Source organism: Varroa jacobsoni, unplaced genomic scaffold, assembly GCF_002532875.2.
Source record: "Varroa jacobsoni isolate VJ856 unplaced genomic scaffold, vjacob_1.0 scaffold_805, whole genome shotgun sequence".
Taxonomy (NCBI): Eukaryota; Metazoa; Arthropoda; class Arachnida; order Mesostigmata; family Varroidae; genus Varroa; species Varroa jacobsoni.
The window spans coordinates 143,623-158,438 of NW_019213707.1; the positions used below are offsets into that span (position 1 = coordinate 143,623).

At 40.8% G+C, this 14,816-nt stretch overlaps 1 protein-coding gene across 3 annotated transcripts in view; it reads right to left on the reverse strand.

The window, feature by feature from the left end:
• Positions 1 to 209: 209 nt before the first annotated feature.
• The window catches only part of LOC111263964 (uncharacterized), a 29,395-nt gene continuing 14,788 nt past the window's right edge, over positions 210 to 14,816 (reverse strand). For all 3 annotated transcript variants that reach the window (XM_022839505.2, XM_086969883.1, XM_022839506.1), the window contains exons 2-3: positions 1,261 to 1,358; positions 210 to 1,006 (exon numbers count right to left, since the gene is read on the reverse strand). In XM_022839505.2, coding sequence (XP_022695240.1) covers positions 716 to 1,006; positions 1,261 to 1,358 — 389 coding nt within the window. In that variant the 3' untranslated portion in view covers positions 210 to 715. The remainder of the gene's footprint in view (positions 1,007 to 1,260; positions 1,359 to 14,816) is intronic.

The following is a 14,816-nucleotide window of genomic DNA, read 5'->3' on the forward strand; positions in this document are numbered from 1 at the left end:
AGAGGTTGTCGGCTGCTGCCTGACTTCAGAGTGACTTCAGAGTGACTATCCGATAGCCTAGTTCAGTTCATATCTATTGAGAGTACAAAGATTGTTTACATCTCCGTTTTTTGCGCATTTAATATGGCAAAATGTTTGCGACGTTCGATCAATGGAAAGATCGCTACTCATTTCAGCCTACTCTAATTCGACAAAGCAAAGCTACTTAATACTATGTATCAAAGACTCAATCTTTATTTATTCAGTTATACCTGGTAATGTAGTGAAATGCCCCAAAGACGTCATCTGTCTGCCCTGTAGTACACGTTGAAATCTATACGAAATTAAATTATTAGAACGCGAAATTCTCTACTTAGCGATAGTGTTTTAATAATTTAATTTCATATAGATAGATGTGAAAATTTAATCTAGTACATGTTGAACATTGAAATGAGGCACACATATGTGAAAGAGGACAGCATCGTTTCAACATGTTCATACACACTATTGAAAACAAAATTCATTTGATTGAAATTGATAGAGAACTTCTTTAGTCATCAAATTGTTTGCTAGCAAGGCTTATATTGTTCATGCTATTGCAACGATTTTACACACGCATCTGAGTTCTGAGTCGGGAGTATATTACAACCTTGGCCGAGACTTTGATTCTATCTAGTAGGAAATGGAAAGAAGCAAAAGGGAATAGGGCGGGGGTGGCCAGGAGGCGCGGGGTGTATCAGGTTAAAAATAGAAGCGGCAAACATGCTGCTTCTTCGGTATCGTAGTATTTTGGTATTTCATTGTTCCTCTGAAAGGACTTCATCGTCCTCAAAACCCCTTCTCGTTGACAGAGTGAATGGCTGACTGACGACTGACAGACAGCAGCAGCTGCCACCCAATCGATGGTAGAAGAGACGGCAAGCCACAGGGAAGAACCGTAGCCCTTGAACGACGCAAATGAATTGTCCAATCTCGATGATATCTGTCTCAAATTGCCATCTTGTAACATTGACAGATATCCTACATCCTAAAATTTCCAAAACATGAAATTACTGCTGTGTTCAATGACCATGCTTGTTAGTTAGCATTTTCCGTTTTAAAAAACTCGACTATAAAACCCTTTTGATGGTGGGGTTGTGTCGGTCATTGGGTTATTTAGCCCTCTTTGTAGACAGTTAATAATTACTTCCTAAAAGTTACATCTGTGCAATATAATAGCTGTCAGTTTTTACGTGAGCACGAGATAATAAACAATAGTACTAATAATAGTTGCAAACGAACCGTAAAGCCTTCGATCATTGTATCTCTTTTCCTCCAGATGCCAGTATCCATGCAGGTGACAGAGGGTGAAAACCGCACGAGAAAGACTGACGTATTTGCTGTTTGTTAGATCGAACAATGAGATGATTAGGACAGTTAGGCAAAAAATAAACTACCTAATTAGAGCTCTATCTAAAGACACATTCAAAGCTTATTTCAGCAAACAGCGTGCCTACACAACAGTATCATTCAGTGTTACCCGTACCGCTAGTTGATTGATCTGAACGAGTTAGGCTTGACAGCTAACAACAGGGGGCAAGAAAGTGAAACAAGCTGAAGAGCGCGAGCAAAAACCTGACGTTTTTTTCATAGGCTGATCAGGCTTCAGAGAGCTGAGGTGACATATCGGCACTGCGGATGACCCGTCCACAGTCCATTTCCTCTGTCTCGTCCATATGAAGCCAAATAAGCGACAGAAATAGACTATCAGCTCCGAAAGCGATCGTAATTGGCAATCTTTCACATTTGCTGAGCAAGCTTGTTCACATCAATGATTGTTAGCCGGCTCATGATTATCCTGAAGCAAGGACACTTAGCAAACGTTCGATATAATAAAAAGATATACAAATAGTCGATACAAATAAAAATGTACAATGTACCTGCGTTGCTGATATTTTTGTCGAGGAATATGTTGTTGTTTCGCGTCAGATACGTAGCGGCATTGTTTTTTCGTCCAGTTGCTCACCTTGTTTCAACTTGTAGGTACATTCAGTTACCCAATTGGAAGCCTAGATTCATATATCTTGTTGGTAGAATGCTGTGCCTTATTGTATGAATTATACAAGGCGCCTAATTAATTCTCTTTATCTAGTCGAAACGCTTTGCCGGCGCCTTTGTTTGCTTTCCTTCTTCCGACATAGCACGACAAATCATAGAAAACGATGCAGCTGGACTGTTTGTATCAACACGGTATTAGGCAGTGCAACAAGCTCACTGGCATTCCAACCGATGATTTCAATATATACAGGGGAAAATATCCAACCGGACGCTACGTTTGCCTAAATGTGAAGGCAGAACCTCAATTTGGCGAGTCCATTCTTTTAACTCGTCTTGCCTCCTCGATCCTAATCAACTGTTTCGCTTTTAACCTACGCTTTTCAACGCTAAGGTTTTCCTCAAATACAAATCAATTTAGTTTATCGTCATTATTGCTTATGCAATAACCATTTATACTTGCTGCGTTACGATGTTAAAAAAAATACATATATATATATATATATATATATATATATATATATATATACACCTACTGAAGAGATTTTTGAGCGATGTAATAAAAGAAGCGACAAGTTCAATATGCTAGTTGAAATGATCATTCGGTCTAATTTTATAGAGTTGTTAGAACGTGTGTGTGCTGCGTGCATCCACCATGCATGCACGATGCACCACTTATTTTCCGCTTTTTGATTCTCAAGATCTTTTATTGAATGATTGTATTGTTTAATTATAAGATAAGCACAGTGCTCGGATGAGTTTTTTTGATAAGATAGAGGTGTGCATTGACTAGGAATGACAGAGAGATAGAAACAGCAGCCATCACTTATAGCCTACGCTGTAGCTGTTTGGGAATATTTTTTAGATAGTGCATAGTAAGCGGTGTTACTGTACAGGGACAGATGTACATAAACAACTATTTTCTTAAATACGATCACTTTGGTAAAATCACTTTGATAATATTATAAATCTAATTTGCTCATTCCGGTATTAGTAACTGAAATTTATAGTATTTAACCATTATAATTTATTCGACTAAAAAACCTTTGCTCTGTAAAATTGGTTGGTGGTGGTAATTGGCTGATGAGCTGACGAATGAGAAAACATGTACGATGAGATAGTCTTGTAACGGCACGGAACTTCTGTTAAAATAAAAGTGTGGCAATGTTAATAGATGGTTAGAACAAGCAAATGAATCGAAAGCAGAGTCCTTGAGGAAGGAAGGCATATTTGATTGAGCATTATGGTATAGGCTAGGGGAACATCTCCGTAACGTGCGTTTATTGCTTCTCTTTCTCCATGCTGATAACTAGGATTACAGCCCATTTGAAGTCTCCACAAGCCTATAAAGCACTGCTTTGTCAGTATAGCAAAATTCCATTTCGAAATTGACTGTAAGTGATTTTTCCGTAGAAATAAGACCTCGAACCAAACGAATTATTTTTATGTTCACATCATTAAATAACCTGTCAGCATTTGCTATAGGCTGTATTGTTTCATCTGTCTCACGGTATCACGGAGGGTCAGCCACCATCGAACGGCACCTCTAAAAACCAAAGCATCAAGCTAAGATATCGAAAAATGACATTACATAAGTAAACGGACGTTCAGAACCATGATTTCCAATTCAGCACTTAGTGTTGAAGACGCATACGCCTCATCACTTGTTGCCAGTAGTTGGTTCTCTGGCACTTGTTAGTGCGCACTAGAAGCGATATGTCTCCAAAGAATATAAATAAAAGTGGGCGATCGAAATGGGCAGAGCTCCCACATACTCAACCTTGTCAAAATTGGCATTTAGGTGTGGAACAGACGCCAACACAGATGACGACCGTTTAGCGCTATGGCAGCCTTGCTGGAAGAGTAACAGCACTTTCGAAATTTCACACACGCTAAAAATAGCGACTACTGCTATTAACACCAATAATCTGGCAAGTTCGCTAAGAGAAAGCAATAAAGAGATATGAGCCTGTCGAGAAGGCAGAACAAGTAGAACACAAGCGGGAAAATGCACGCAAGGCTAACAGGGCCGGGTAGAAGTTTTCCAGTGTCAGATGGCCTATTATATGGCTATTTGTTTCTGAACGGGTTGGGTCTCATCAGAACACGAATTCTGGCAGTTCCTGGAACAAATAGCGCATATCGACCCACAGGACGCCCTCTTTCCCACTTTTATTGCATAGTCAATGCGTTATAGCACTTGGTACTCTAATACAAGAAAACGCGACAAACGCACTAGTAGCGCTTATAACAGCAGCGAACCTCATTCTCCTTTAACGGCTATTGCGTTTACAGCAGAAGCAGGAGAGAAAGTAAAAGTGGTATGAAGCTAATCGGGCTGGACCACCTCGACGGAAGACCGGTTCTGCATCACGGTGCTGCATTCAGGCAGATCGACCGCTGCTACAGAATCGCTGCTTTTACGGTAAATTCAGATAGCATCCTGCTGCAGCAGTTGTCTAAACGGGGGAGTTTCGTAGAGGTACAATAGTTTGTCCTGCGAAAAGTCTGACTAGGTACCGAGCTAAACGTGCTGGAACGGAAGTGAAACAGCAGCATTATCGCAGACGCACACATACTCAATTAGGCCGCTATTCATTTCGCTATCGGGAATGCTAGAAAATGGAACACGCATACAGACGACAGGTACGCTGGCGCATCGCTTCACACATTCGTTGAAAGATAGTTCGACTTGCTCTATTCGCTGTTTGCTCGCTGTCGCTGTATAGAGAAGTTGGTCAGACCCCCGGGGCAGTGTGTGAGGGGGTCAGCAGAATATGGCAAATAGTGACAATTGATCCTTACCGATTTATCTCAAGATTAATTTACGTTCGGAGAATATCTAGAAATAGCGAATACAACCTTGCGAGCGTATTTTGCATCTGAAGAAGTACCATAATCAATTACCAGCTAAAGAGAAGACATCGCAGATATCATGCATAGTTCGTAGACGATTTTTGTATATGTTAAGACTTCTGTTATGCGTCTGTCTATCTGACCTACAATCCGCCGACTCAAACCGGTTCAACTCAAAAATAGCGCATTTTCGATTCTGCTAAATGGCGATCGTTGTTGATTTAACACTTCTGCAGAAGCCGCAGCAGTAGGACGATCGCACTGGGACCTGGCGGGAAGCAACGACCCCTAACTTCAGGTGGTTGACGGACACACCCATTAATCGAAGTCCTGACGGCACGACGAACAGTGACGTAAGCCTCTTAGAGCAATGCCAGCCCGACTCTGGCGCACGTACCAGCAACAGCAGCAGGTCCATACTGAGAATCCAGACAGCGGTTCGTCTCCGGGGCCTAGTATGACCTGCAGTGTTTCAAAAACGATAGAACCTCCTCCTCAAACTCGAAGCTTCCATGCAAGACCAACCTGGCAAATTCGGCTGTTCCTAGGACGAGAGCATCGAAAGTCTGTCATTGTTTTTCATTGCCTCTCGTTTTCCCTCGTAATGCTTTGTTTTTGCAGCACTTTAACTCGTTCCATTTTGTTGCGGCTGTTTCCTTTTCTTCTTTCGTCATTTTCCCTGCTTTTCCTCCGCTCGTCATGACCGTGCCTGTGTCTGCCTTGGAAAAGTGAAATTGATCCTATTTTGTGTTTGTTATAGTCTCCGCTATGACTGTTCTGAAATCCGACTCTTTCATCAATACTACAGCGGCATCTGTCAGGAGATCTAATCCGGACGACAGAAGGAGAGGATTCTAGTACTATACTGTTAATCCTGTTCTACTCCTACGTACCTGTGAAGGATGGATTGTTAGTGTATTGGCTGTCCGTCCGACAAGATGAATATCTTGTCGTACCTCCGTGCAGGGAGCAATGTGGCCGCTTTTCACAGCTGGTCAGCAATAAGCATCCTTCTCTACGAGACGCTGTCCGACGTCGCCTCTTCAGTAGATGGAACGAAAGGATGACGACTTCAACAATGATAGGAAGGATGTGACCTCGAGAAATATAATAAAGGCCGAGTGAAGATAAAAGTAACTTGTATCTACAGAAAGAAATTAGTGCAGAAACGCCACCGCGTTCATGCGTACATACGTACACCGCAAGCCATGGTGTTACGAACGGAGTGTTTCAAGGAGTGTGCATAATCGTACACCCTACTTCCACCCCCCTTTCATGTGCTTGCAAACACGTACTGGGTATGCAATTGTTATGATGACGGGAATGATTACTCGTCCCAAATAATTGAAAGACGCACAGCCACATGAAAATGGGTGGTTATTTTTGATACGCTAAGGGAGTTTCTTTCTTTGCGGTTATATCTGGCAACTGGATCATATAAGAGACGCTAGATGTTGGTAGATTTACGGCTGTTAATTTCATCAGAGATTCTATGTCATTAGGGAAGTACGCAACCATCGAGTTCTGTGCGAAAGCCTATCATGTGAAATTCGTCTAATAGAAGTTTAGACTTTTAGCTTCCAGTGGAGTTATTTTTGAATCATTTCAAGCTCAAATCAGATAATTTGTGTACCGGTCGAAGAATAACATCTGCGGTGATCGCCAGGTCTAACATTTGCCTTCTTTTAGCATCGCAGAAGTGTTTCATTGAGGAGAAAAAAAAACTTCTTATATTAAAAAATCTACAGCTAAGTGTAGAAATGAACAATTCCTAAACTCAACACGCATGTCATGCGGCCAGTTACCGCTGCTTCTCCTCATGCCGCTGGACTAGTAAGAAAATGTTGACCTAGATCGGAGTAAGCTACGCCTAAATGAAGAAATCGTGATCGCAATGAATTTCCACTAAGCTAATGATAATATCACTAATGAATGGTTTTTAAGGTCGACTTTTTGTAGGATTCATCGTTGGAATCTGAAGTAGTATTCATAAGCTTGAAGGCGAAGAAATTCGGTTAAACTAGGCATAAGTAAGTACGCTGTATCTTTGTGAGATAGAAATTACCTTTGGTGAAATCTCATTGATAAGTAAAGTACAAAAAGTTGTCAATGAAACACCTGAGAACTTACCGAACGCGCTTTTATTGATGCCGAATCTTTGGAACTGAGAACAAAGAACGAGTTTCGTATATTTTTTTCATACATACACATTTCCACATGCGATTTACATATCGAGAACTTCGTTATTGAACGTCGATTGTTTCAGCGTTCAGATTAGTTGTGCGCTTCGTTATTGCGCGACTAGGACTTGTAAGTTAAAAACCTGGGAAAAACCAATTTCAAACGAGAGAGAAGAAGGAAAATTTACCTTCCGTGCATTGCAAGCTCAGCATAAGATCGATCTAGCTTAGCACGTTCCAGTCATTGTTGAATCATTCACTATTCGCGCCTCCCAACATTATCTCCTAGATAGCGTAAAAGGCATAACCACTGGCGGCATCATCAACACCCAAGCCGGTGTTCGCTATGTTCGGACTGCGCCGCATCAGCGATACTTTTGGCTTCGAGCTTTTCCTGCATCGTCTTCCTGCGGCTCAAGAGGCCGGAAACAACAAAAACACTTCGACGTAGAATGGCAGCAGAGCCTTCATTTTATGTGTAAAAAGCGTTAATAAAAGACGATTCGAAAGGTTCATCGTGAGGTGAACGTTTTCGTCCGATTTAAGCGTTTCCACTTTTTCTGCTCTTTGTTTTTATTCCGTTCTACGCTATTTACCCCCCACACACACATCTGGCGGGGTGACTTGTCTCCCGTCCATATGCTGCCGGTATTGCTGCTTTGCCTTGTCGTAGAACATGAAGTTCCGTGAAGCGCTCGTCCTGTTCTGCTTAGCTGTCTTGTCCCTAACAAGAGCAATCCCGTAGTGTTGGTCTGATAGTCGATCTAAACGGACTCTTGTGTAGCGATAGAAGAGAGCGAATACCAAATACCCGCCCACTCCATAGAACCGATATACTTCGGGTGGTCATGAAGCGGCTGCGTACGCCTTCTTCAATACCGCTACTTTGTTCGCAGTTGTCGTTAATTTCGATACTTGTAATAAGCGCATAGACATGCATCGCCCGCCAGCTATATAGAAATAGCATAACGAAAGGGGGCTGTAGAGTGTATCGCTCTTCCCAGGGCAAACTTGTTGCTTGTAAAGGCGTAGTCGGGCTATTTTGGCAGGGCTGCAACGGATGCTTTATTAGGACATCCGTGCTTACAATGGCAAGTTACTTCGAGTCAGAGTCGAAATGAGATAGGGAAGTTCGGTAGAGGGGCTAAGTTAGACAGTACTACAACGACTACGTTTACTCACTACTTCGATTCTTTGCCGATGGGCAACAGTTGACTGTGAGCAGAGGGTGTAACAAAGCATTTGTTTCACACAACTTGAATTTGTGTTAAATAGAATTGAATGTCAGGCGTACCAAGAAATGCAACGACTTGCTCATGGAAGCCAAGTTTTTTTCATTTATTTTGTCATTTGTTTACGATACTCATGTTGCTGTCGTAAGCAGTCATAGACAACAACTTTTGTTCTAGGTGTTCATGAATGTGCGCCATATAATCTTAAGTTAACATACCGGTCTATACGACTCATACGCCGATTTATAAATTAATTGGAGAGAAATTATATATGTATATATATATACACCATTTATCTACTTTTATCGAATTTATCGGTGATGTTGTACGCTCGTGTGGAATAAGCAACAAATAGATCAACTTGAGAGTACGCTGTTGTCGCTTTCGTCTTAGATAAAATTTTTTTTAAATAAAATATAAATAATATTCGTCTCATTTCCACTTTTTAATTGTCGACTTAATATAGCATATTACATACTGAGTGCAGCTCCCTTAAGCTTTACTGTTACGGGTGATAGAAGGATATTGAGGAGAAAAATATGTTTTTATTTACTTAGGATTCTGCAACGGTTCGAACAATGAACAGAGGAATAGTGGACCTAAATGGAAAAAAATGTCTACGGATTGAGATCACACAAAAGTCAACAAAATTGTCCTATAGATCTCAAAAAGGTCACACGATTCATGTTGGTGGCGCTTAGTTTTTCATACATCCGAACTGACCAATGAGCCAACCCAGCGTTGACGCTAGACAGAGTAAGATGATAGCAATATAGACGGGATATCATAGTTAGGGCAATAGCGAATCCGATCTAATGTTTCTATTAATCTTGATTAATATGATTTGATTTTGTCGCGTAAAAAATTAGCAGCATAAATCAGAAATTTGATATTTGTTCCGAACACAAAGTAATGAACGGATGCTATTCTGGGCAGTACAAGGCTGCTGCTGCTGCTGCTGCAAGCCGACCAGCAACAAAGACAAAGAGGGACTGCCTTTCTAAAAAAAGACACCCATACAACACTGGCAGTCCCCTATTCTTCGATCGGTCGGTCACATCCCGCCGCGGCCTTCATTGTGTTGCTCCTGGTGGAGCTTCAATTGTGAGGGAGTTGGATTTCTTTCATTTTTGCCGATTTTTCGCGGAGAAAAGATAGTCAGTACTCCGACATCCGTGCGAGCTGTGCTGCACGGAGCGAGGAACTCACACACACACACACACACACATAAAACCACCCATGCCATCCTAAGTTCAGAAGCAATGCCCGTAGTTACTTACATAGGACACGTTTGGCCAACAAGCACAGGAACAATGTATCTGTTGACCATTGTCATAGAAACTGTATACAAGAATGCACCAGCCATGGACCACGAGGGATCCTGGCGTCGATCGCAGTGCAGCAGCAGAAGCAAAGAAGTAAGCGTCAGCCGTAGCTCACACCCAGTGTAATCCACATTAGGGCTGCAGTCAGCCTCACCACCGTTCTAAGCGAGCACTCCGAATCTGAAGCCAAAAGCTGAAGGCTAAAGATAGAGAATCGAGATCGCCAAAATGCTCCCGTCTCTCGAATAGCAGCTTCTTTCTACCCTCAAGATTGATTGGCAGCAAATGTTGCAAACCGAACCACAATATGCTGGATGTGGAATGTAGTCGATTCGTTTTGAGCTGATAACTAGCCTGTAGTCGCTCAGCCTGTCTAACTGTCCATCAACAGTCGCTCGTGGAGAATTTGGCCATCTAGGCCCGATTCCTTACAAAGCCTCGCGCCTACTGAGTGTATGGGAAGGACAAAGAGGCTGCTGGTTACGCGGTCATATATAGCAGTCCGGGTAACACAGTCACTTTCAATGTACCTGCATTGTGTCGATTGGGATGCTTTTAGGGCTACTTTTCTCGCAATTATTTCCAGTATGGCTATGTTGTTCGTTAAGAATCTGAATGTAAAGGACCGACGTGTTTACGCTGGCTCTATAGTAAAAAGTGTGATACCAACTTTCGTTAAGCTAGAGCGAGCACAAATGCAGGCAGACGACCAAAGGGAGAGGATCAAAAGGAACCTGAACGAAGCCTTTCTCGTTAAGCACTGATCCAAATGCGGCGCCTATTTATTGAAATCTGGATACCTGCTATACTACCTCGATTTTTTTCTGTAGCAAACAATTGTTAACGCAGCACCTTCAACTCATATAATAATTGAACTTTTACACAGAAGACAGCAGGAATATTTGTTGTCTTGCCTCTATCTATTGTCTTGCCAGTGTTGGCAATGAATACTCGACAAATCTGATACATCCTAATCCGACATTCATTTAACCTGAACGCTTAGGCAACACCCGCTCGCGCAGATATAAGATCTGGAATTATTTTAAAAATCTCAGTTGGTTTTGGTTCCATTATTATTATTATTATTACTATCAAAATCTATCTTTTGTAGATTTCCTACGAATGAGATAGTTTGCGTTTACGTGCAAATATTTTTTTTTTCCATATATACATAAATGCAGAATTTCGTATGATTGACTTAATACGATATACGTACCGTAACGATGGACATCGTTCAGCGTAACCTGGGTCTGACTACAGCAGATGAAACCTTGAGTACGTCTACTGTTTCTTAATGTAGGGAATGTGTTACCATTTTCTATGAGAGAATTTGCATGATAAACCTCAATGTTGGATCCAAAAGATGGCAAACTAAACATTCATAGTTTTTTAGGGCTCTTTGCTATCGGGTGCTGTCGCAATTTCTACTCAAAAAAAGCTATTTGTTTATCTCCAAAATGTAGACGGCGGCGGAATATCTTTTCTATTATTCGGAAGTAAGATCAGAGACCTTATTTTACATGTCGTCGGCTCGTTGGCTGACATTTGGGAACGAACCATTTAAACCTACCCGGGCACAATTACACAACTAATGAACAAGCATATATTTATAGATTAATACATTATCTTACGACGCTGCTTTTGTGAATCTGCGCCCCCGTACAGAAGCGTTATTAAGGACAACGTCGTGCTCACGCCCACAACGTTAACCTGTAATAACCGGTACTATTAATGCGCATGGCCGAGATTTCATATTTTGCGCTAAAAGCTAGCGAAGTGCTTGTAAAAACATTTGTCAGCGTTTGAAAAGATATCGACCGCCGGTGTTCGATCAAGCAGCTAATTGTAAGCCTTCGTATGTATAAAATACAAAATGACAATATAAGGGTGCATATGATTCTATCAGGACTCGGGCTATTATACGTACTGGTCTGAAGTTCCCTTTTAATTAAGGAGGCCTGTAGCAGCGTCGTTTGTGCTGTATCAGCAGTTGTAGCAACGGCCAAGACGACAGTAGCGATAGCATCGGGCAGAAATTAATAGTACAACCTTGTGGTTTGTGGTCTGGGCTTCGGTGACCCCTCCCGAAATTCACGAAGCTCTCAACGCCTACATCGTTCTCAAGCCATTTCCTATTGAGCAGTATAAGATCTGGCAAAGCCAGCAGTCAAAACAGAGCTGTAGGGGGGTAAACAGCAACGTCTCACTCATGATGCGACTTAGTAGTCGTCTAATTGTTGCCGCTGACCAATTCTTGTGGAAATACCACCACAAAAAAAGCTAAGAAGATAGATTTGTTCTTGAGAGGATAAGTATCGTACATGTATAGTTATGGGCCTAATTATCTGCAATACACAGAGTGTAGCTTGAGCTAACGATTTGTTAAGCCGGGTGCCTTCCTACAATAATGGTTTATAAATATGATTGGCGTTTCTGATCGACTCGTGCATTATATATATATATATATCGTTGTATAGTTTCCACGGACATGAGGTAACCGCGAGCGTAACGGATGTCAGTGCACGAGAGCCAACGCAGCGAGTTAATCACTCCTTAAAGGGGAACGTAAAGGGGAAACGAATCGGCAAGAAGCCAAAACACGACGGATACTCGTTACACGAGTCAGAGTCGCAGTAGAATCTAGGTCGTGGTAGTCAAACTGTATTCACAAATACAAATTAAGGTATAACTGTAACACACTATGGTAAAAATAAAAAGTAGAGATTTCGTCGAGCGAGTTAGTCCTTGGTAAGGAACCATGCATTCGAAGCCTTAGTTCCTACTCAAAAAGCATCTAAATAAATTTTTTATCCATTTATTCAACCCATAAGAGCTCTGACAACGAAAAGGCAAATTCGTGTTCGGTAGAGTTTCGAGACTGTTAATGACGCTATAAAATGAAATGTCAAAATATATCCAAACTCCTATTTTAAGAATGAATTTATTCAGATGTAGCTCTCAATCGTGCTGAATAATCTTAAATTCATGACGCTTTCAACTATCGTTCCGCTTGTTCTCAGTAAAATTGGGACGTTCGATTCAATATGTCCACCCAGCGCCGCTGCCAGTCCTGCTAAAATTTCCTTTTGCAGATTAACCTCGCGGTGCGATATAGAGACGTTATCGGTTTTCGCCTTGTTCCACTTCACGAGAAACACTCCTGAGGGTGTGTATATACGGCTGATTACTGTGGTAGAATTTTTTTCTTATGTTACTTTTGGACGAACCGAGCTGAGCAAATGTGTCGGATTCATTTATACAGACCCATACATAGCTACATAAACACGACTATCCTGGAAAGGCTCATGTCTATTCGATATAGCGAAAGCTCAAGGCAGTCGCATTCTCTGATCTTTGACCACTTCCTTTTCACGGTCGCCTGTTGTATTCGATGAGCTCTGATGTACATTTCATGTATGAGTCTGTTGGGTATGGTTGTAATGGCTTTGAATTTTAACGAGTTCCGTTCAATTGAACAGTTTCGATCTTGTGGGAGTGATAGCGAACCGAAGCACACTTGTCTGCTTGGACTAAATCACCTATTTTAGAAAAAAATAATACACGCTCTAAAAGACTTCGGTTTTTTTTCGAACAGAAATGGTGGATTCAAACGTGTTTTTTTTTTTGCGCCTAATATACTATCTAGTGTAAGATATTTCAAAACGCTTTGTCTGTAATACCTCTAGCTAAAAAAAGAAAATTTAAAAAAAAAGGATGCTGAATTCTGACTTAAAGTAGATATAGTATTTGAGTGCTCTTGAAAATAAACTGCCTAAAGATGTTTTTCTATTAAAAATCTGTCACTACAGGTCAAAGTCAAAGTGTTATAAGATAGTAACTTTTTAAGTAGATAATTGATGGTAAATGTATGAAGTAGGCATACATGATGCAGATAGCCCGTTGTTAAATTGTTGTCGGTGTTGAACCCACTAAACAAATTTACGTATCTCCTTACTCTAAATAACTTACATAGGCTCAAGTGGTTAATAGATATTTCACTAATAAACAAATCAAATGATCAGGGTAATGTGTAGCGCCATATGATTATCGCTAGCCCAAGTTACCAGCGAATCAAGTCTCGCTTCCATCCGCTGGTGACTGAAGGTAGCCTTTAGGCGGAAGTCACCTTTATGTATATATAAGTACGGGGAAAAAACTTTTGTCTTTCTATAGTATGCTCCGTCAGTTTTAGGCCAGCAGTATTAAAGTGAGAAGTCAAAATCATAGAGGATACAGAACTACGTAGGCCACGATCTAAACTATGTAGTATAATTGCTCTTACGATGTTATTATTAAAACTAATTGCCCCAAAAAGCGAAATTGGTTTTCTAAGGCAGTGCTAGGCACTGGCCAACTTGGGTCGGACTAAAACGAGCATTATATCTAATGTGATTTATAATTTCCTGGCGATAAACAAAGGCACGTAGAGCTTGCAAAACCCTAATGCCACCGTCTGGGGGAAGAGCAAATAAATTTACCAAATATATTACCGATTATTTAAAAAAAAAAAAAAAAAAGTTATTTTTTTCATCACTCACCGTTCTAGAGATAAGAAGACAAAACAAAAAAGAAGCTATCAATGTTTCGCACACTTTTTAAATTCAAAGCTGTGAAATAAAAGCTCGTGGTCTAAAAAAATAACTTTTCTTTTTAGTTTAGGCCTATCTAATAACAGTTTCTATAGTGTTCTAATATTGAAGCTGAAGCTACCGGCGAATGTCACCGTGTTCGCCTATAGTCAGCTAGGAAGCAGATCAACTCGTCTACATACGGAACAGTCAAAAACAGGTTTCAATTTGCGCTTTACAAACAATCCCTTTCAAAAATTTGCCATAAAGATAGTAGATGAGGAAAGCATAAGTAAATAAGGAAAGTACGTGAGAGGCAAGTATAGGATATTTGTCTAAAGACGTCGCGTTTTTTGCTCGACAATATATACGGAAATGCTACACAAGAATATAGAACTCGTATTTGCGCAAGAAACATTTGCCGAGTAATGTTAACTCTGCCTTACATGACGTCATAAGTTCAGGAGCTCTAAAGTTTTAGCAACTTCTACAATTTAGTCTGTGATAAGAAAAACTGTTTCTTTTGCGAAGTTTAGCTTAAGCTTCTTGTTAGTTTGCCAAACTCATATATCGTGAAAGAAGCCAAAAGAAATATAACTTTTTTTATAACCTTTCTCCGCAAGCTAGGTTATCGATACACAA